This window comes from Corvus brachyrhynchos, unplaced genomic scaffold, assembly GCF_000691975.1.
Source record: "Corvus brachyrhynchos isolate BGI_N302 unplaced genomic scaffold, ASM69197v1 scaffold91, whole genome shotgun sequence".
NCBI classification, from domain to species: Eukaryota; Metazoa; Chordata; class Aves; order Passeriformes; family Corvidae; genus Corvus; species Corvus brachyrhynchos.
The window spans coordinates 4,742,655-4,765,164 of NW_008236442.1; the positions used below are offsets into that span (position 1 = coordinate 4,742,655).

Genomic DNA, 22,510 nt, shown 5'->3' on the forward strand with positions numbered 1-22,510 from the left:
TCCTCACTAGAGACAGTTTTTGATGACTTTGGAATGGAAGTACTGAAAAAGGCTCATCAGTTCATTACCAAACAATCCTGCAGTGCTTGAGTTCAGTTTGTGAGAGTTCAAATACAGTAGAGCAGAGAGGTGTTTCTGGAATAGCTTTGTACATTTGGTTTTGTGTTTTGGTACATTTTGCATCTGTGTTTGCTGGATCTTATGGTGTAACCAAGTTGTGTTTCTCGTGGAAATTATTTGGATGTGACCTTACTGCTTTTATTTGGGCTGATTCCTCAAGCCCTAAGGAATATAAATGTTGGGTGCTTACATCGAACTGGAGCAAAGCAGCGATTTGATAAACCTTGGGTGCCTTCAATTTGCAGCTTTTTGATTTACTTTTATTAAACAATTATAGCTGGATTTGCCTTTTGGGGAGCCTTTGTTTATGGCATTCAAAGCTAACAAAGCCCAGCTAAGCCGGAGGATGGATTATGGAAAATCAAAGCTAGCTCTCCTAATCGTGACAATGGAGCCTCGCCATGACACCTGGGAGGCCCACACTCCAATATGATAGAGTATTTTCTTTGAGGGAAGGTCACCAAAAGTTCACTTTCACAGAGAAGTTCTTATTCTCAGCTAATGGGGCTCCCCGTAGCATGGTCCTGCAGTTGCTTCACATAAAAAGGATGGATTGTCAAAGAAATTACCTTCAAAGCTCCTCCCTGGCAAACTGATTTGAAAGGACAGCCCAAGCGTTGTGTCCTGGCCAGAGGAGCAGCCCCTGACCCAGCCACACAAGCTGTCGTGCCTCTTTGCACTTCTGCACTTTGGGATTTGTCAGCAGTTTGAGTCCAACCCTTGTTGCTGGGCAAGTGCCATTCTTCAGGCTTGTGCTTTATAACAGAATCTCCTGCCTGGCTTTCAGAGCAAGCCATTTAATCTTTTCATGCTGTGGAAATGAAGACATTGTCGGTCCTTTGGGGATATTATGTGCTTCTCATATCGTATGTGAGATGGACTAAGTCCTTTTTTGGTCCTGAAGAACTAAACACAAAATCAAAACACATAAGCAGAGCCAGCCTTGGCGCTTGTTTTGTGTGTGTTACGTATGTAATTTCCTGCACATGTAATTGATCCCCAGTCATAGCTGGGCCGAGACCCAACTCTGGAAGACTGTGGGGATTATTCTTTCTGATCCCTTTCTGGCTTAGCTGGCTCAGTTTTCCCAGAAGGGGGAGAGAGATGGGAGTAGGGTGCAAGAAGTGTGACCTAAAGCCAACATCATCTGCTGGGAGAAATAGGAATGGGCTGGTTTGGGCTTGCTTTAACTCGATTATTCCTAGAGGTGCTTGAAGATGATTTTGGAAAAATGTAGTTATCTTTTTAAAATTACTTTCATTTTGCATAGAAAGGAAAAATAATATCAGCCCAGATGTGTATTTGGGCACTGGCTCCCCTGATTTGGCTCCACTGTTTGGTTTTTTTTTTTTATGCTATTGGCATTATACTTTTGTAAATTAAAACCCTAATTGGAGCATTGTTGCCAAGTCATTATTAATTGATTTGATTAAATCTCCTCTAAGAAACATTCTGTGTCAGAAGATGACAGTTTTTCGTAAGAAACTGTTAGAAGCTTGTTCTCATTTTGATCAGTAAAAAGCATTGCAATTATGCACTTAGATCTATGATGCTGATGTACAAATTTAGGTAAAAGAAATCAGGTAAAGTTTTAATTCCCAGCATTCAAAACTGGTAGATTGACTCCAGTAGAATAGACATGTGGCTTTTAAGTTAATTTTAGGTTTTCTTTTCTACCTAGTTTTCAGAGTAGGCAATTGCATTTTTTATGCTGTAGAAATGAGGATGTTTCTAGTGCTTTTGGGTATTTTAGGATTCCAGCAAGAAGCTTTAGGGCACAACTGAGGGGAGGAATACACCCAAGAACACTGAGCAATGCTTGCTGACTGTGAACTTCACGGTCAGTCATGCAGTAGCTGCACAATTCCTTTTGCAGCCTTTGCTCAGACACAGATCCCCTGGAGCTTCTGGAGCAGGGCACAGGTTGGGGTGGCAGAGTATTAGTGGGGGCTGCAGGATGGTTTTTTTAAAGCAGTGACCATTAGAAGGTCTGTGGGAGGTGTGGTGAGCAGCAGGAAACCCAATTGTGCTCTGATGTACAAAGCTGTGATGGCCTGTCCCTTCAGATCCTTCACTGGTACAGAGCAGGGTAATTAACTGTGTAAGTTAATAGACTGTTTTAAATCCTCTGGGACTGCTTGGAGTCTTTCAGCTCACGTAAGTGGGCTTTGTGGCAGGCCTGTGTACTAAAGCCCTTATGCTTGAGCATGAAATCAGCCCAGCTACTCTTTATATGTGGCCCCCTTATTTTTTATCATGTTAAATACCTACCACTGTCTCCACCACCACCACTTTCTCCAGTGGCCAATCCTGTGTTTCTGAAGACATGATCTGATGGTGAGATCTCCCCACAGAAACCCCTGAATGTGGTGCTGCTTTGTGCCATGACAGACACCTGGAGAAAAGGGAGGTTAATTCTGCATGTTTGCATTCAAACAGAGAACACGTCTCCACATAAACCCCACGGGGCTGAGGTGCTGTACTCATGCAGAAACCACCACTCTCCCAGCTGAACCCTGGCTGGGAGCTCACAGAGCTGTTCCAATGAAACCCCAAGCAGAATCTTTGCTATTTTGTCACATCAAACAATTTACATTCGATAAAACCAGGGGCCTCGGGATGGAGGTACAGCATCTGCTGTGTCAGTTTCTGTCTCACGTTTGGTTTTTGCGTTTTCTCTCTAATTAGTTTATGTTCCAATAAATCCTTAATACAAAAACTGCTTTAAAACAATTGAAAATAAAACAAAGAGAGGAATTTAAATTGCTTATGGCTTGCCTTGTATGACTTCCAGGCATTTGAGCAATTTTGCTAACAAGTATCCGGTAACCTATTTCTAAAGGCCACTAGCAGATAATTATATTTGGTTAATTTACATACTTTCAGTTTATAATCCTAATTAGTTCTCCAACCAGTAGTCCCTAGGCAATGTGTAGTCTTACCTCATTTTATCTGCCATCCCTACTGTGCAAGTTCTCTTAATTTACAAAAAAATGCTGTTAGGTTTGGTTCAGGGCTTTCCCATTTCAGCGCGCATCTAAACCGGGCGATTCCATGCCGCTTTAAACCCTATTTGCAAATAAGTATTTTACATTTTTATAGATTTTTACATCTGGGACACATTGTGCAATTCAGGGAAGCTGACCCCAGTTTGACACAGAGCCTGTTTGCATTGCAGAGAATCAGCCAAATTCTGCACCAACCTGTATCCAGGGTGTCCCCTTGTCACCTCTGGTGGGATGAAGGGGCACGAGTTGTCAAGGGATGGGGACTGAGGTGTTGCCACGGCAGGAGCAGGGACAGGGTGTGGGGCAGAAGGAATGAGCAAGGGCTGTGTGAGAATCTCCAGGAGCTGCACACATGGACTCTGGTCAAACTTCTCAGCTTGGCAATTCCTTGTTCCCTCTTTGTGTATTTAGGATCTCTCCCTGCATAGTTATTATTTTGGGATTAGTTTGCACCCAAGCTGGAGGTTGTGCCCAATAAAGTGGCTGAGGAGGAAGATGGAAATGAAGTTTTATACTTTCGGGTGACAATACCTTTAGTTCCTTCCAGGTTTAAACTAACTTCAAAAACCATGTGGACTGAGCATCCCCACTGGAAGGAGCACATTCCCAGTGCTGATCCCTGCAGGACTCTGAGTATCTGGGGTTGTGTCCAGCAAGACCAACCCACCACGTTGTCCCACAGGGGGTGTGTGGCCATGGTGGAGGGTGCTGGATTTTGGGTACAACCTGCAGTAACCCAGGAGACACAACCTCCACTGCTGCCTGGAGACTTTTTGTGTGAGTGTCCTGTGGATAACAGAACAATTTCCATTGTTATCTTTCAAGCACTGGGGTATGTACTATAATGTCATTTTTAGAAAAACTGTTAGATGAAGTATTTCCTCTCGGGTATCCAAGGCTGCTTTTAGTTGGATTCGTTGCTCTGTAATGTGAGGTTTGGATTAACATGGTAATTTCCAATGTTTCCTTGCAAGCAATAAAAAGACCCAAAATCTCCCTTTTCAACACCTCATTAAGTACTTTGATAGGGCAATGAGAAGTGTGATGATAACTGGAAAAGGAAAATCTGCAGTTTGCAAAGCTTTTGTTCAGATTTCCAGGATAACTGACAGATTCTGTGAACTGATGCTAATTAATAAATCCTAGTGCTGAAGGAGAGAGCTGATTTTTAACTGTCCAAAACAGCAAATGTTTAGTGAGGAAAATCTCGAAGGTGTGAGAGTAATTCTTGGCCAATAATTTTACTTCAACATCTTAATGAATGTAAATTTTATACTGTGGATGCTTTGGTGTAATTTCTGCACATCACACTGAATTCCAAAACATGTTGGGAGTTCTGCTGCTACCCAATGTACACAATGCTCAGCATCACTGTCACTGGTGCCCAAAGGAACCATTGCATGTGAGGTTATTCCAAAGGAGCTTATTTTTATGAGGAGCAGCTTGATAATAACTATTCCTCATTGGAACATTTCAAATTTTAATATTTCTAGGCAGACTAGAGATGGTTTAGCTGTCTTTTCATGCCTGGTTTAAGGATTGTTATTCGACACTAATCACAGCTCTGTACATCTGAGTGTGTGGGCTTGAGGAGAAGGTAATATTTTGCTGTGGGGCTCTCACACCTGCAGTTGGGATGAACAGAATATGAACCAGGAGTGAGGCAGATTTGAGACAGAGAGGGCAAATGTCTTACACTGAAAGCAGCGTGAGTGTGAAAATCTGGTGTTTTTCCCACTGTACCACTGATGATGGTAACAGCTGGTGCATGTCAGGTGAAATCCCAGCTCTTACAAAGTCAATAGAAAAACCTTGTACAGACTACAGTAGGAGTAGCTCTTTATCCCAAAGGAAAATACAGTTTGAAGATAAATTTGCAGAGGCTTACTGACAAGAGTGCCAGATTACATGGGCTGAAGGTGCATTTTCAGGTATATAGAAGTTCACTGTGGAGTGTGGCAGACACATTCTGTGGAAATCAGTGCTAGTCCACAAAGGGAGCACAAAAACCCTGGACAAATCCATTGTTTGCTTCTTGATGACAGACAAAATGGGGACAAGAAGCTGTTAATCTCTCCTCTTCCAACTCTTCATTTTTATCACCAAGACTGTAATTTTTGCTCTTCTGAGTTAGGACAGAAGGGTCCAGAATAAAAACTCAGAAGGCCTGGGAGCAAATTTTCAAGGGAAAATGGAGAGGGGATAGAGAATCTGGGAATTATTCATAACAAGTCTACTTCACTTAATCCAGCGGAATATTCCAATTTGTATCTAAATTCGTCATCAGAAATAGAAAACACAAAAAGGAAAGTGATACCTCTTTGACACTGCTGTTATTTTTCCACCATCTCTTTTAATTTGTGTATTTATTTGCTTTAGTTTATATATGCTTTAATTTATATATTGTCTGTTTTTAAAGCAAACCCCCACTGAAGGCTGTAGTTGGGTTTATACACCACTAAGAAACCACAAAGCAAAGCAGGAGAGCAGATCTTCTATTTCTTTCTTACAAGTCACCTTAAATACCTTGTGAGCTGAAGATAGGCACTGCTGGATTTTACTCTTGATAACCCTTGTGCTTCTCCCTTGCCTCTTCCCTCAAGAAAACCTCAATCCAAATTCCCCCCCGAAGTCAGGAGGGCAATTATTCCCTCAGGTTTGGCTCCAGCAGCTGTCCACTACACTCCATAAAATTATATTCCAGGTGGTGAAACCAGAAGGGAATAAAAAAGAATTTAAAATCGTTTGAAATATAAAACAATAATTTATTTTACTTCATTTTACTTGTTAATGTTTGTAGCTAATGATGATTTCATGAAACTGCTTTTATAATTCAATACATTCAAATCTATAAAGCAAACAGTTACTACCATGGGCTTTTCAAATTCCACAAACTGTCTTATATAAACAAATTAGCTGTACATGCACATTTCTTCAATAGGTTGCAACATTTGCAAACATGCTTTAAAATCCTTTAAAGCTGCATTATAGTGTACTTTGCCTCAGGCTTTTCAGATGAAACCTCTATACTTTCTTCAGAAACCTTAAAGAGAAAAATGTTTAAATGTTGAGCATAACTCTATAAAAACTGCTGTTTGATAAATGTTAAATATTACAAGAGAATGACTCTAATTCTGAGTTTAAACCTTGAGCTAAGTATTGATAAACAGCTCTCTGTGTAGAAGTGAACAACAGCAAAATAATATCACAAAATATGGTTTCACAAAAAAAAAAAATACATATGTGCAGATGCTCTTGTGGGTTTCTTGCATTTTTTTTTTAGGTAAAGAAAAGCACGGGTACCTTTTAATATGAATATAGTTTAAGCAAATTACCTGTGTAAGTATGGTTAATACATTTCTGATATTTAAGCACATCATGTAAAAGGTAACAAGTAAAAAAGTACAATCAGTATTCCAAAAAGCACTGCTAATATTGCCTTTGAAGGAGATGGGCAAGCTTCCTCTCCACCGCAGAATGGAGATCCTGGCACCCACGGCTGTAGAGTTCAGTATTTGAACTATAAACTTGGTGACTGTATCTTATATACAAAAATCTTGCCACATTGAACGAGGCATTGATTCCTACCCCACTGGTAGTGTTTTATGTACATAATTTAGCACTGGGGATTGATTATACAGTAGTCACTGACAGGAAGGAATTGTACACCCGCGTGCCGTCCGGTGATTTTGTTCCATGGGTTAGCAGTTCTTGGATTGTCATCCAATTGTCAAATATTTTTTTATTTCTCTTCTTCATCATTTTTTTGTGGCTCAGTTCAATGATGTTCATCTCCTTCTTCTCCTCTGCACCTTGCTGCTCCTTTAAGCACTCTAACCTGCTCTGCATCATGAACTCCCGCCGCCTCCTCTGCTCCTTTGCTTTCACCAAGTGCTGCTTCCTCTCCTCCTTGCTCCAGTAACGGCCCATCTTCATCTCACTGATGGCATCGTCATCCGTGGTCATCCCACTGCGCTCCTCCTTGATCTTTATGGCCCGTTCCCTCAGCAGCCTGTCCCTCACCGGCCTCTTGGTGATGTAGCGTGTCCCGTCGCTCCTGACCTTCACTTTCCACTCCATCCTGGGCTCGCTCTGGCCCGAGGCCAAGTCCTTGCACATACTCACCAGGCTCATCTGGCTCTGTGCATATTCCACAGCGGATTTCTGCTGGATCAGCTGCATGTAGCTCTGGTAGTGCTGGGCATGGGCAGGGATGTGAGCGTGTTTATAGGGAGAGTGGTGGTATGGGGACACGTAGGAGCCCGAGGGTTTCTGACCGTGAGTGGGGCTTTTGCTGCCATCACTGCCTTTTCTCTCCTTGCTCTCCAGCTGCTTGCCGAGGTCAGGATCTTTAGCGGAGGCGTGGCATTTACCAGCGCTGGATTCATGGCTTTCTGAGCCGGCAAACAAATTCTTTTGGGAGACATTATATGCCACTGTCCCCTCATTACCTTGACAGTTAATGCCTTCTGCAGTTCTGCGCAGGGAATTGTCAGGGGAGATCTCCAGCGTGAGCGGAGTGCTCCGGCAGCTCTCGCCCGTGTTGTAGGCACTCGAGCTGTCCTTGTCGGACTTCTCGGGCAGCTCGGTGATGTCCGAGAGCTCGTGCCTGCGGACATCAATGCTCGTGTTGTAGTTTCGGAAGCCGCTGTTGTGCAGCATCCAGGGCTCCCGGTACTGCTCCTTCAGCTGCTGCATTTTGTGGGCTCTCACGATGTTCAGGCACTCCAGCTCAATGTTGCGCAGCTCCTCGTTGAGCATCTCCAGCTCTCTGTCAACACTCTCTTGGTCGCTTTTGCTCATCTCCAGGGTGCTGTTATGGTAATACAGGCTGTAGGGGTTGGCAGACTTCACCTGGCACTTCAGCTCCAGCAGCTCCCGGAACCGCTCGCACTCGTCCACGGGGATGCCGAGGAAGTCGACGTCGGTGCAGTCAGCTGAGATGAACGACTCATTGCTGAACTGCATGTCCCCACTTCCCAGGGTGTCATGGCTGTAGGTCAGCTTCTTCTGGCTGCCCAAAGTGTTGGAGGAGGTGGTGTGATCGTCCCCATTGTTCTCCTGCTCAGAGCTCTCATCGTTGCGAGTGCTGTCATCCGTGCGCCCCACACCACTGTCCTTCTCGTGCTGGTTGGACAAAATAGTGGCTGTGTCTGTGGTGCCTCCATCTTCCTCGTGCTTCTTCTAACAACAGAAAGAGCAGGACAGAAAGAAAAATTATTGCAAGCACATGACATATTTCAAGGTGTTTATTTTTAAATAGTTCTCTTAACCTGTCACTTTTTACACTTTCAGCCTCTTATATGGAAAGAGTATTATTAAGAACTCAAGAGAAAAGGTGACCAAACCCACAGCCTGCTGTGGGTGTCCTTTTCAGAAGAACCTGAGGTCTGGGTTTCACCTATGCAGCAACACTGGTAGAAGTCACATTTTCAAAATGTTTCTTCTCCCACTTAGGGTGCACAATGATATCCAGTTCTCCTGCAGTGCCAAAGTGAGAGCATGTCTCCTCAGAACATGGGGATGCCGCAGAGGATGTAGAGTTCTAGAAAACTTCAGAAAAAATGTCTAGGCAAAAACTGAGGAATTGCTTTAATCATAGCAGAATGATGGAGAATATAAGCCCGTATCTGTGGCCCTACATAAAATCTGTAATGTAAAAACATCTTCTTTGCCTTTCTCCCCATATATAGATCTTAGTTCAGTCAGTTGCCTGAGTTCTCTATTTGAGTTTCTAGGTTTTGGAAGGCTGTTTCCAGTCTGTGCATGCACATCAAATAGGAGATATTCTGTAAGACAGCCCTCTGTCTGCTCTATCCACCATACACCCCGTACTTCTCTCAGTGACTACAGTGACAGGGGATTTCCAAGAATTGTGATCATGTTGTGGTAAGGAGCAAAGCACAAAAGGTACTATTTTAAAACATTTTGGTCCCCAAGATGAAGTTGTGGACAGTCATGTAATATCTTGATTTTACAGAAAGTCCTTTTGGCTTGTCTTAGTGTCATTGAGACACTAAGTGTATTCAGCCAAGTTCAAGATTGGAATATTGAGTGCAGTGGGAAGTTTGACAGCCCTGCACACCAGAAGGGCAGTACCTGCTGAAGCATGCTGGCAGTAAATTGCATTGCCTGGTGGTGCTGTTCCTCTAACATGTCCATGTGCAAGTCATCCAGAAAATCATTTCTGTCATCATCCATCCATCCTTCATCCAGCTGTGTGAAAAGGGAGGGAAAAAACAAACCAATCATTGTCAAAAGAATGACGACTGACATAAATTACGGTTTTTCTTTGTGGACAGTGGCTGGGAAATCTCAGGAGATTCCTTCCTGTGCCAGCGCTGCCATGTCCTGGGAAAGAGCCTGTCCTTGTGCTAAGTGCAGGTATTATTGACTGTGCTACCTCCTCCCACAGCTGCCTCCATCTCCAGCAGCACGGTTTTATCTTCAACAGCCCTTTACATATGAACAGTCTTTTGATCCGAGGAAATACTTCTAAGAGTTGGGGCAGTCTTGGTTTGTGCACAACTTGATTAGGATGTACAAAAATACTCCAGAGCCCAAAGCTTGAACACCTCTTGTGAGGCAGCATCAAACAGCGGAAGGAAAATCTGGCTGGGGTCCGTAGGACATTTTTACTCCCATTCCCAATTATCCCCATGGGAAAGATCAGAAATATCCAGGATAAGAGGACAGTCGTGATCCTGATCTCCAGGTGCTCTGGCAAGGGCTGCTCTCCCAGCACCAGGAGCAGAGACAGATCAAACAATGGTGCTCCGGGCTGTTTGTTCAACAGCTTTGTTGTGCTAATCCCTGCTCTACAAAGGGATCTGGTTCAACCTTTTATTACAGCTGAGGAGGCTTCTTGACAGTATTCAAGTACTTTAAGAGATGGTATATGAAGTGCTGAATAATAGGTGTTTTAATGAATGAATAATCAATAGCTATAGGAATTAAGAGTTCAGCATGTTCTTCAAAACTGTGACTCAAAACCATTCATAATACCATGCACTGATGTTTGTAATAGCACTGCAGCAATATAAATCACCACATGTCTTAGAAATTGAACTTTAATATAAAATATGTATGTAAGTACCATGACTGCTGAATTCCATTATTTTAGACCATATATACATGTGCAGTCAAACCGTGTATAATATGGTTTTAGGTAGATGGTAGATTTAGGCAGGTTAAACAATTTGAAAGAACTTCTTTCTACAAAACAGCAACTGTTTTAAGACTCAAGTGATGGTTTTTTGTTGCTACTGTACCTGAATTTCTGGTCTTGCCACAAGTAAGGAGATATTCTTGCTCTCCTCGCTGGAGAGAAGTGCCACAGCTTCCTCTCGGTTCTGCACCTCGATGCCATTGATCTTTAAAGAAAAAACAACACCGTGAAGTGTCTTCATGGGCACACCTGGATGCTGCTGTGCCGAGCTCCATGGAAATGCTTGGCTGGATGGATCCATGCATACACCCCCAGCCTTGTGCAGAGAAGTGCGGGGCAAGTGTGGTGGTTTGGACATGTGATGCTGTTCCATCCCCCTGCATGGCATGGGCAGAGCCTTGTTACGAGGGCAGGAAGTGGAATTCTGGGGTTTAGGGCACTTGGAGCACTTCCCACACGTACCTGGATGATGCGATCCCCTTCTCGGAGCCGCCCGTCTTTCGCAGCGATGCTGTTGGGATCAATCTGCAAATTAAGGGAACTCTGAGTGCTCTGCAGGTTTGGGAGCTCAGTATTTACTTCCCCTTATTTCCTGAGTGGCGCATTTTAATGGAAGGTTTTAGATTTAGTTATGAGGTTCTCTCCCTAAACTGGTGCAAATAATTTGAAATGGATCTGCATGGTAAAAAAATGTTGATGTCTAAAATGCAGCTTTTTTCATGGAAAGGGACAAAGAGAGACAAATGGGCCCCAGATGTTTGCAAATAAAAATGTGTGGTGTTTTTTATAATTTATATTGTTTCAGGAATAATCAAGAACAAAAATTAAAGGGGGAATATATGAAAATACTCTGAAGGCCTCATTTGAAATGGAACATTGTTAATATAATGAAATTTGACTTCAGTGGGAGCAGGATTGCACTCAGTTTGGAGAAAAGGAAAATAATTAGATTTCTTCCAATTACTGCATTTTGGGCTGTTTATCCAACATGGTACAAACAGAGGATGAATGTCCTAACTGCCCAACAATGCAGCTGGAAAGATAAATGGTATCTTATGGAAAGCAGCTCAATCTTACCTCACTCACATAAATACCCATGTCATCTTCATCATCTGTTCTGTAACAGACAGTAAGGCCAAGCTTGTCCTGGCTGTTCACTCTATGTAAATCCACTTCCTGAGGTTTAAAAAAAAAAAAAAAAAAGAAAATACATTGTCAGTGAGACACAGGTGACTGATGGAAGCAATTTTTCAAATGCAATGAAAATATTTTGCTTAAGTGATATAGTGGATGTCTTTTCATTTCACTTGTAGACGAGGTTAACTTACTGAGCAAAACGTGATTATATGCACACAATCAATACCTGGGACATTTTTGACCCTTCAATCAATATGAAGTCATTTTGAAAATAGACCTTTTATTGATCATAAGGAAGAAAAATTACCTATATTTCATGTAGTGGTAAGACTTCAAAGGCTAAAATACTTATAAAGTATGATTTCAATATTTGTCACAGCTGATACATATTTACTAATAAGCAGGGAAATTCTCTGGCTTTTCAGAAAAAACTATAATACTCTATTACTTTAAATTGTATAATTTTCATGGAGTAATCTAATAAATTTCTCAAAAGTGTGACTGAAGATCAATGTATTGTCAGCAAAGCATTTGGTACTGCTAATAGAAATATAATAAGCATTTCAATATCTTGCAAGTGCTTGGCTTCAGCAGGTCATGGTGGTCTTGTTCATCTTGGAGACATTTAAGCCATCTTAAAAGTGTATCTTCTTCCTCTAGGCTTGTTTTTCCACGAGGAATTCCTGAGGGTTATTTTTTTTTTTTTTCCTTCTGTGCTGCTGCTGTGTGACACTGGTGGTAGGGAGGATTATAAAATCCATGGAGCTACCCCCAGGCTCTGGGATGTTCCTGACTGGTGAGCAGTGACCATTCCTGTAGCATCTTTCAGTCCTGTCCTCTTGCTTCTGAGGGATATCCCAGAGGTTTAACGTGTTTAACCAACTTGCTGTGACTGCTGTGCTGGTCCTGAGGATGCTGCCGTGGGAAGGAAGGATTTTGCTGCACAGACAGAGGTGTGAGAGCACCTGCAGTTGTGTTTTTATTTCCTCAGGTGAGGGGAGTGAGTGAGGCTTGGCAAAGTCTTGCTCCTCCTCAGGCCAAGCAGGATGGAGGCGGCAAATCTGGGCTCTGTTGCGAAGGGAAAAGTGGGACCAGGCAAAGGGACACAGTGGGATCTGAGGGCTGTCCCATCCCTAAGGCAGACCCTGCACTGTGTGTTTGCGCTTGGACCCTTCATTCCAGAGGAAAAGTCCTGATAACACAGCTCCTTATTTCTGACATCTCTGTTGCTGTGCCATTTGGAAGGGGCAAGACAATAAAACAAGCTGATATGAATAATTTATTGGTGTGTCTAGATGACAGCTGCCAAGATCAGCAATCTCATGTTATTTACTTGTCAACATGTGTAATTTCTTTTTTTTTTTCCCCTTAAGGAAGCGTAGCTGTAAATGTCAGTGACATTTCAGCTGGTATTTAAGTGGTTTCAATCAATAGTATCCACGGTGAACTGCTGTGCTGTCCCCCCCTTCTTTTGTTACTTAAAGGTTTGAACACAATGCTTTAATAGCGGGGTTTTCTTCAGATTTCTAAAGCTTTGGAGCTTTCTAGAGAGGAGATGGAGATTCTTCACAAGGAAGATGAGACAAAGTGGATTAATTCTGATCTCAGCTGATCCTCGAGAATGCCACTGCAGTCAATGGGTTTATCCTGCATTTAACCATGGAATGAACTGGGGATGAGGTGGGAACTTGTGGATTGAGCCTAACCCAGGCCTAGAACGATTCCCATATTCCCTGCATACTTTAACAAAAAGTTTCATTATCTTCAGGAATGTTTTTACATACTTTATTGATTTGAAAACGTGGCAAGAAATTTGTGCTGTGGCTTATTCTACTGCTTGCCATACTGGCAGTGAAAAAATATATATATAATGTTAAAAAAAATCCCTCAAAACCAAACAGAAATATATGGTGACTTTGGCCATTGCTTTAATAGATCCTGTGTAACTACAAGCACTTGGAGTGGAAGAAAAGGAGGGAGCGAGCTCGTATTTTCATTCTTACTTGCCACATGTTTTGACTAACAATAGGTATTTTTGCAACAGTGTAGGATTACAAAGGGTATCATAATTAAAAATAAAGTATGAGTTTAAATTGTACCATCTGAGACATCACCTGTGATATACTGGAAGGTAATAAATCACCTGGTAAACTAAATAATATATATTTTGAAAGGAAAAGAGCTATCTGTCGTTTAAAAACATACTCAGAAAGAAAGCAGCAAAAAAAGCTAGAGAAAAAAAATTTATAGAGCAGATGTTTAGAACCTGAATTTTTATGAGTAGTTAGTTGACAGACTTACTCTTGGGTACAATCCCTCTAGTCCTTGGTAGGAAGAGAGAAGTGGATTTGATGCTACCCAAATATGATAATTTTATGAACTTAAACATAGGAACAGCTGCTTTCTATGGGTCTTTGCATCAGTGAAGTTTTAATATAATCATAAAGGTTTGAAATATTTGAGAGATAAAAGTGTGCAATTCCAGTTGGAGTTGAAGAATCAACACCAGAGTCTTCAAAGCAAAGGTAATATTTTCCATATTCAGAGGCAAGTCTGTGTAATGCAGAGATACATGAAAGGGGAAAACAGAAAAGTGGGACCTGCAAGTACAGGTATTATGGCAGCCTGAATAATTGTACCAGGAATTAATTAAGCAGAGGAATTAATACGGGCCTGGAGAACTTTAAAGGTGTAATTTCCCCTGTTTGTAATGCCACAGGACTTGCCATTTCTTACAGTTCTGTCTCAGGGGCTGCATTCCTGGGCCGTGGAAGGGACACACTGAGGTTATTCCACACCCTCTCTGGATCCACAGAAAGCAGCTGGCAGGCAGAGGTGCTATCCATGAAGTGCGGGAATGTTTGGGCTGGGTTAATACGATAAATGTAAAAATTCCATCTGTGAGAATTTTTACACTCACAGATAATTCAAATCTGCTTCTTCAGATCAGGTAAAAGTGACATTTTGAGAGATGTTCAAAGGAGGATTTGGATGCTCTTTCAAAATAGTCTTTGCAAGAGAAGTGTCTGAAAGATTATTGGCTCCTCATCAAATGCAGAGCCAAGGAGGGCTCACAGAGCTGGTTGCTGAAATCCATCTGGCATTTGCAGCAAGACAAGAAGAAATGAACATGCCCTGTGACATTATACCTGCAACCACTCATCATAATGAGTTAGGAGCAAGTGATAATAGTAAATTAACCTCTATAAGCTTAGAAGATCCTTCATTTGCAGAGGATTATTGAATTATTGTACTGCTGATTTAGAATTATGGCCTGTCTGCAAATTTAAAAAAATCAGAGTCCTTTCTCTAACAAGACAGAAATGAGCAGTAGAGATCTGAAGTGACAGCGATGGGTAAAAATAGTTCAGTCACTCAGAAAGCCTCATCCCCAGCTTGCATGATAAGTGCTCTGTCCTTCTCCCTCTCTTTGTAAGATGTGGTGGGTTTTTTATTCTGTACTGACCTCTGCCATTATCTGACCAGCAGGGCCCCTTTTTTGCTGTTCCATTAATAGGTTTCATGGAAAAGAAAGTCAGGGAAATAAATATAAAGAACTATTTCCTTTTATACTGCACAAGGCCCTCTCGCTACCTTTTGGCAACTGACCCTGCCACTGCAGGAGGAAGAATCTTGCTCATGCTTTCTTGACTTTGGAAAGTAATCTTTTGATTTGTAGTTTCATATCAATGTGGTTTTCAACGCAGGTAAATGGAAAAAAATCCCAACCCTTTGCTTTTCAAAGGAGAAAATACTATAAAACCAGGTTTTCTTTCCAGAATCCTTTGCCCTAGAGAAGTAGAAATCTACCTGGAGCTTTCTCTGGCAGCCCAGCTCTGTGATGGGAATTCTCTGTCAGACCATAGAGGCTGGACCAGCATTAGTCAGCAGTGGTGCTGGGGAAGGCTGAAGAAAAGTGTTTCTCACCCTGATGAAAAGAGGTTTGGGATGCCTCACTACGGTAACTTGGAGGATGCCCAGGCTCTCTGCCAAGCAGATGGGCAGTGCTCCATGATTCAGACCTTTCTCACACAGCACGAGGTGTTGAGGCCAAGCTAAAACCCTCTACAGAGCCGAGGGAGAACAACCTTTCATTGCTGGCTTGTGAGCCAGATGAAATGTTTTACCACTTTTGCATTTGTTCCAAACAAAGAACATACAAATATTTGTGTTAGAAAGTACAGCTGTGAAGCTTTTCAAACCTTTACATATTCAATCACTGCCTGAAGCAGGCCTGCTCGGGCTGCAGCTCTTTGTATTCAGAGACACAGCAATGCCTTGAGAAGCTCCTGATCAGTGCAGCTCCCTGCAGAGCTGGAGTTTTCATAGAGAAGAAATATATTCACATAAAAGATGCTTTGAAATGCTTTGCAAACCGGAATGGAATAAAAATTGCAGAGTGCCTGTGATGGAGCCTTCCAATTCCCGTGTTCAGAGTCGCCTCTCGCCTCCCTTGCAAACAGATTATTGGAGAAGTAAAACAAAAGTTTCAGCCAAAGTAGAAAGTACAGCAAAGGGGAGAGTTTGAAACCCTGGTACTCAGCTTTTATTCATGGTTTCCTAAAAGCAGTGGAGTATTAATTTCAGATTTTGAAGCACAGATTTTGGTGCTCAGGGTGTTCATCTTTTGCTGATCAGCTGTTGTGGTTTTGTGCTGGGAACTCTGGGAGTTGTGCACTGGGTGGGCAAAAAGCTCTTTGAACGAATTTGGTGTCCTCCTTCAGTCTTTTGACATGAATGCTTCATTTCTGTCCAAGACTGAGTGAGAGTATCAGAGGGAAATTTCTCAGCAGTAGCAAACATTTCATGTAATTTTCATCTCCAAGCTTCACTGACTCTCAACTAACCACTCAGTTGAGTTCAGTTCTTTTCTTGGAAAGAAAGACCTACGTGCAAGTTGCGTATTGGGAAGGGTGAAGACAGAAAGTCAAATGGGAGGGAACAGGCCCCTTTTTGATGTAGAATGTTCTCCTTTGTAATGTGAGAAAGTTCCACGGAAAGATCCCTCGCTTGGGCTGTGTCTGACAGCTGGACAGACTTGTCTGAATAAACATATTAATGCATAACACTGCTGGGGAACCCTGGAGTGACATTATTCTTCCTTTATGAGCCTGAAATGACTTCTAGCTGGGCCTCAATGAAGAATGAATGTACTTTTAATTTATAATAAAATAGGAGTTCACAATTTAGTTCCTCTTTACTCGTGGCATGTAAACTTCAAAAGAAAATAAATGGTATTTATTTATTTTTGTAGTAGAGAATATATGGCAGTTACCTCTGAGTCATCAATTCTAAGACAAATGTTGAGAGATAAAACCAAGAAAACAATTTTGGCACCTCAGCAATACTGCCAGCATAAATTCCTTCCTATGGATATTTACATTGGAGGTTTGTTGTGAACTTGGCTATTTCACCTTTTTTGTCTTGTTTACTTGTTACAAATCACTAACCAGTCAGTTATAGACCATAAAAGTTTAGATGAGGAGCTTCTGATTTAAATTCAAAGCACATTTTATAGACATAGAAACCCAGAAGGCTGACTTGATGGCTTTCTTACTTTCGACATTCCTGCTGCAGTCAATGAAACAGTGCCTTTGTGGTCTTTTAAAACATATCTATCAAAAGGCAAACAAAAAAGCAACCAGCCAGTTGAGTCCCTGTTAGCACTTTGACCTTACCATTGATCATAGTCTTTACAATTTGAACAGGAATCTTTAGTGGTTTTTAAGGAAATACTATTAGGCTACAGCAACTTTCCTAATGTTCATCTGCCTGTGTTACTGAGCTGATCACCTTTTGCCATCAAGTACTATATCAATGTCAAAATTATTAATGTTGTGGTTTAAGGCATATTAAGGTTTGGCTACTGGAGTGCGTGTGTTTAAACTGTTTTCAGCTCAACTGGTTGACCTTCTGATGGAAGCATTATAATTTATCCACAATGTTACATTTCCTAAAAAGTAGATTTTGGAAAGATAGTGGTAGAAAATACCAGTTTGTTCTACATTTTTCTTTGAGACTGAAATCTATATTGTATTTGTTTTTATTTAAGAGAAGGAAAAAGGCCCTTGTTTGAAAAGTAAGGCCTTGAAGTCTCCTAAGTAGCATTTGTTTTACTGGCACTTTGATTTTATCCTGCCTTTGATTTACGTTTGTATACAGAGATGAATTGCTACCAGATCTGCAGAATTTGAGAACGCCTTGCGAACTTTTTATGGGGTTTTAGTCCTTGATCCTGCAAACACTTTTATAGAAGGAAACAACCCCATGCTCACAGAACGACTGAACTCTGCTCCCACTGAAGCTGTTGATAAATCTACCACTGATTTAAGCAGAGCTTCAGGCAGGGCAGCACTGCTTGCTTTGACAAATAAGTGTTAGCAGGACCAGGATCTAAGAAATCAGAAGCGCAAGCTAGCTAAGGGTATAAAATATTCTCTTACTGAAAATCTTGGATGAATCAGCTGGCTCAGACATTGCTGGCAGTATTTGGAACTATTGGGATACTTTGCTACTATTTATTACAAAATAATTAAAACCACTTCACTGGGTCAGTATTGCTTAAGTATCTTGCAGAGCCCCACAATTTATGTGCTGCACTTTGAATGCTTTGGGAGCAGGTTATTAAAATTAGGAATGAGAAAATTGAAGATGAACTTCTGATGGAATATACAAGCACTAAAACCAAAAGTGATTTTTAAAGATTTGGCAGGTAAATGGACTTTCATACCTTCATGACTGGTTCAACTTTTATTATCTGTAATTTCATATGTATACATATGTCACTTAAGTAATGAAAAAGGGAGGAACAGCTTAGTATAGTGGCAAATCTATCCTGGCCTTGTCTTGTACACTTAACATACTTCTGAACTGTATGATCAAGAACATCTGTTTCTCAGCCAGGGAATATTTAAGGGAAACTCACACATTTTTACTGTGGTTATGTAGAACAGGTCCTGCCACTCAGCAAAGCCTTCCAGATTTTCAGAAAGCCTAAATCAGCACACTTACACAGAATTTAATTATAGGAATCAATGACTTCATTATTTATGTTAATTTGTTAGCTGAAGATCATCAGTGCCTGGCTCACAGTTCAGAGGACTGATAAAGGTATCAGCAACTAGTGAACAATGTTATCACAAATATCTGCTTTGAAAAGTCTTTTCACTGTATATAATTCAAAGACCTTGAGGTGCACACGGAAATGAAATAGTTGCTCAGATTAAGTACCTCTAATTCCAACTCATCCCGGTCCATTTCTTGATGAATTCCTCCCATGTAGTCATTTGGGTCATAGTATTCATGCACGGATGGATGGCTGGAAAAAAAAGGTATTTTTTAGGGCAGCACTCAGGACTTTAGTGGAACTTGTTAATGCATTCCGAGCTTGTAGGGAGATGATGGACTAACCCCCACACTGAGGAGCTGCATGTGGTTAATTCTATAAGCTACACTACTTACCCCTGTAAGTGTTTTAAATGAAAATTCCATGTATTTGTAGGAGGACAGCCTGCTGCTTTTTACTGCTTGAGCTCTCCCACACTTCCACTGCCTATACTTTGGAAGTTGTAAGCAGAGTAATGCTCTTGTGATCACCGTTTTCTGTGCTGGATAGTTTTATCTGCAGTGAAAGTAAACTCCCTCTAATTCTCTGTTAACTAGATACATGTCTGAGGCTATTTATGTAACAGCATCTGCTAATTGGCTAAGATAGTCAAGTTGTTAGAGGCAGGCGAGATTTATCTGAATGGAACTGGGAGAAGTGAGAGGAAACTAGGAAAAAATGACTCTGCTTTCACATGCTGGCTGACAGCACACCCAGAGAGCTGAGTGTGGGCCATCGCATGAGAAGGGCTGTGAGGGAACACCAACACCTCCAGCTCAGAGGAAGGGCACTGGTGATCCAACAGCTGGGATCTGTCTAATGATTAAGGAACAATATGAAGTTGACAGGGCTGAGCTGGAATAATGCAGGCATGTTGTAACCTAAATTATAGAATGACAGAATTATGGAATAGTTCAGGGTGGAAGGCACCTTAATCTCATTCCACCCCTGCCATGGGCAGGGGCACCTTCCACTATCCTAGGTTGCTCCAACCTGCTTTGGACACTTCCAGGGATGGGGCAGCCCCAGCTCCTCTGGGTAACCTGTGCCAGGGCCTCACCACCCTCACAGGGAAGAATTTCTTCCTAAATGATTCATCAGGAATTAATCTTTGCCGTTTTCTTAATGTAACTGGTTTTGCAGTTGGCAAGTCAGAGGTACTGAAAGCTCCTCCTGCAGATGAGGTTGGGAGTGTGCAGTGTTGAGGCTCTAGGAATAATCATGTCCTCTCCACAGGCTCCAAGCCCTGATGTCTGCTCACTGAAAGCTCAAAGCTACAGCCTCTTGTCAAGTATTTCCACTAAATCGTGCTGCTGTGCTTGAATTTTCAATGGGCTGGGAATTGGTGGCTCTGTTGGAATATCTGCTGGAACCATCCTTCAAGTATCAGCAGAGAGAGCCATGAGAGGAATAGACACTGCACACAGAATGGTCCTGGCTCAATGCGTGAAAGTCAATGTGCTGTGAAAGTCGCTCAGGAGCAGTGCAGGATCAGTGCCTGCTTATAGCCAAACCCTGTTTCCCAGGAGTGCTGGCAGGGATCTCTGGAGAGGTGCACTGGGGGTGCGTGCACACCAGTCCTGCCTCTCACCGTGTGCAGTTCACCTCAAACCCAGGAACTGCTGTGGCTTGACCAGATCAGTCTCTCACACACAGCTACTGAGAGGGTCAGAATCCTTTCTATTCCCTGTTCCCTGTGGAGATGTGTGGCAGGATGACAGGCAATCTGCAGGGGCTCCTTGGGGAGCTGTTTTCCTCTCGAACAGCATGTGAGGGCGGGGGGTGTGTGCGCCAGGAGATAATTGTCATTTGTATTTGTAAGTACAAAAGCATCAAATTACCATTAACAATAATTAAAATTTGATTCTAAAACATCCATGACAACACTGGTAAGTAATTTTAGTCCTAGAAAATAACTTATTCGAGTAACAGCGCTGCAGGGTTATAATAAAGTAATTAATACACTGGAACAGAATGTAGCAGCTCTTAGCATTACACAATTTATGGCAGCCATAAAAAACAAAGTTAAAACATAAGCAACCCAAAGAGGCAGTGAGAGGAATTACAAAATGCAATAACTTTATCCATCAAATGCCAGCAAAAAAAGAGTTTTATGAGGCCATGTTGTGACTCAGTGGCATTACTCATGTGAGTAATGTCTTGCTAATGTGTAGGAAAAATGAAAATGCGGTGACTTATGGCTCAGTGGTGGATGAATCCTGGCTACTTCTGGGATTACATGTTTACCAGCAAGTGAAGGTGAGGTTGTGAACTACTTGTAATGTGCCACGTTACAAGGATTTTTGAGGCTCAGCAAAGCATTACTTACTCTTCAGGCAAGAGGTAGGGGTCCAGCACGGGGATGGGTGGGGTGGGCGAGCCCATCTTGCTGAGGGCCATGATGTGCTCGAAGGTGATGTCGGTCTGGGTGGCCACATCCACCAGCTGCGGGTCGTGGGCCGGGGCGAAGGCCTTGGCGCGTGGGGCCCTCCTCAGCACCTGCACCACGATGGGCTCCTTGGCTGTTTTGAATGCTTCCACCGCCTGCTCATGGGTGGCTTTGGATAAATCCTTCCCATTGACCTGCGGGGAGAAAGCAGCAGAGCCATCAGGGACCCATCTCAGCTTCCAGCCATCCCAAGGTACGAGCAGCCAGTGCCAGGAACGAGCCCCGCAATCTTGTTCCTCTGGCTTTTTCCCCTCTCGCTACAGTAACTTCACAAATCCTCTGCTCTGCTTTGTATTTTGGTAAGATTTTATTGGGCTTGCTCTTTGAGGTGAAGTACAAACCAGCATCCCATTTGTTTCTTGCAGATTAGAAATCCCCCAGCCCTTGTTCAAACACAACATGTTATTGATTCCCCCCCAGTTTTTCTAGTTTTTGTTTGCTTTTTAGACTCTTCACCTTTTTGCTGAACAAAACTGAAACTACAAAACTATGCGTTTGTGGGTGATAAACAATTTTTCAGATGAAACATGATGGTGGTACTCAGTCACTGCACTAAAAAACTCCATTTTAGAGTAGTGGACAGAAATAACACTAGACATGCCAGGCCATGGAACTGGGGGGCTGAGAAGAGAATTTACACACTGCACTAAGTACACACTGTAATGCCATGTTTAGTCACATTAAAATAAGTGGGCCACCTGAATGAGAACATTACTCAGCACACTAACTGAATTTAGCCCATGCTTAACATATTGCCCAAGGCAAAAAGCTGGCTGATATAAAGAGGGTTAACTTGAGTGCAGAATAGATTGAAAGGGCTAAATAAATGAATTACCTTGTGCACATAACACTTTTTCTGCTGTCATCTTGGGTTTACCTTAGAGAGGTGATGACACCAGGATTTTAGTGAAGCCAGCTGAGATGGAAGGTGCTAGCATGACATTTACATTACACAAACACTTGCACTGCACACGACTGCTCCCAGTAATGCACAGCGTGTAAAGTTTGGCCTGGTCAAATTAAATATCATTAACTCACCCAATTGAGCAGATTACTTTAAAACAGTTTGTACGGCTGTAAAATTAGGTTCAGCATAATGTTTTCTCTGGAAAAAGGAAATGCTGATTATGGTTTGAGTTTTATTATTTGCTGCAAATTAAATGTTGCACATTTTACTGTGTGCATCCTAATTTTTTTTTTTTTGGTACAACTAAACCCAACAAGCAATCAAAATAAAATAATCTAAATTGCAGCATGTAGTGTTTTTCAGAAATGTTCTCAGAATAACTCTTGAGCAGGAAACTATTTATGTGAGATCCTTTCTCCATCTTTATAGTAAAACCTGGTAAAATCCTGCAAAGGACAAATTTCCAGTTCATTCCCAAATGCTGTAATGAACCTGGATTACAGACAGCTTAGTACAGGCCTGCATTTTAATTTAGGTTCCTTAGGACACTTTTATTTCTGTAAATCCATGGCCTGGCATCCTCTTTGTGCTTTCCTATGCAATTGTTACATAAATA

At 42.0% G+C, this 22,510-nt stretch overlaps 1 protein-coding gene across 2 annotated transcripts in view; it reads right to left on the minus strand.

The window, feature by feature from the left end:
• Positions 1-5,869: 5,869 nt before the first annotated feature.
• The window catches only part of PDZRN3 (PDZ domain containing ring finger 3), a 125,264-nt gene continuing 108,623 nt past the window's right edge, over positions 5,870-22,510 (minus strand). The window contains exons 3-9 of one of the 2 annotated variants that reach the window (XM_017747242.1): positions 20,868-21,119; positions 18,664-18,751; positions 11,374-11,472; positions 10,759-10,821; positions 10,400-10,501; positions 9,228-9,344; positions 5,870-8,312 (exon numbers count right to left, since the gene is read on the minus strand). In XM_017747242.1, coding sequence (XP_017602731.1) covers positions 6,762-8,312; positions 9,228-9,344; positions 10,400-10,501; positions 10,759-10,821; positions 11,374-11,472; positions 18,664-18,751; positions 20,868-20,938 — 2,091 coding nt within the window. In that variant the 5' untranslated portion in view covers positions 20,939-21,119 and the 3' untranslated portion in view covers positions 5,870-6,761. Of the gene's footprint in view, positions 8,313-9,227; positions 9,345-10,399; positions 10,502-10,758; positions 10,822-11,373; positions 11,473-18,663; positions 18,752-20,867; positions 21,122-22,510 lie in introns of both variants that reach the window. The other variant, XM_017747241.1, reaches the window with a different exon arrangement.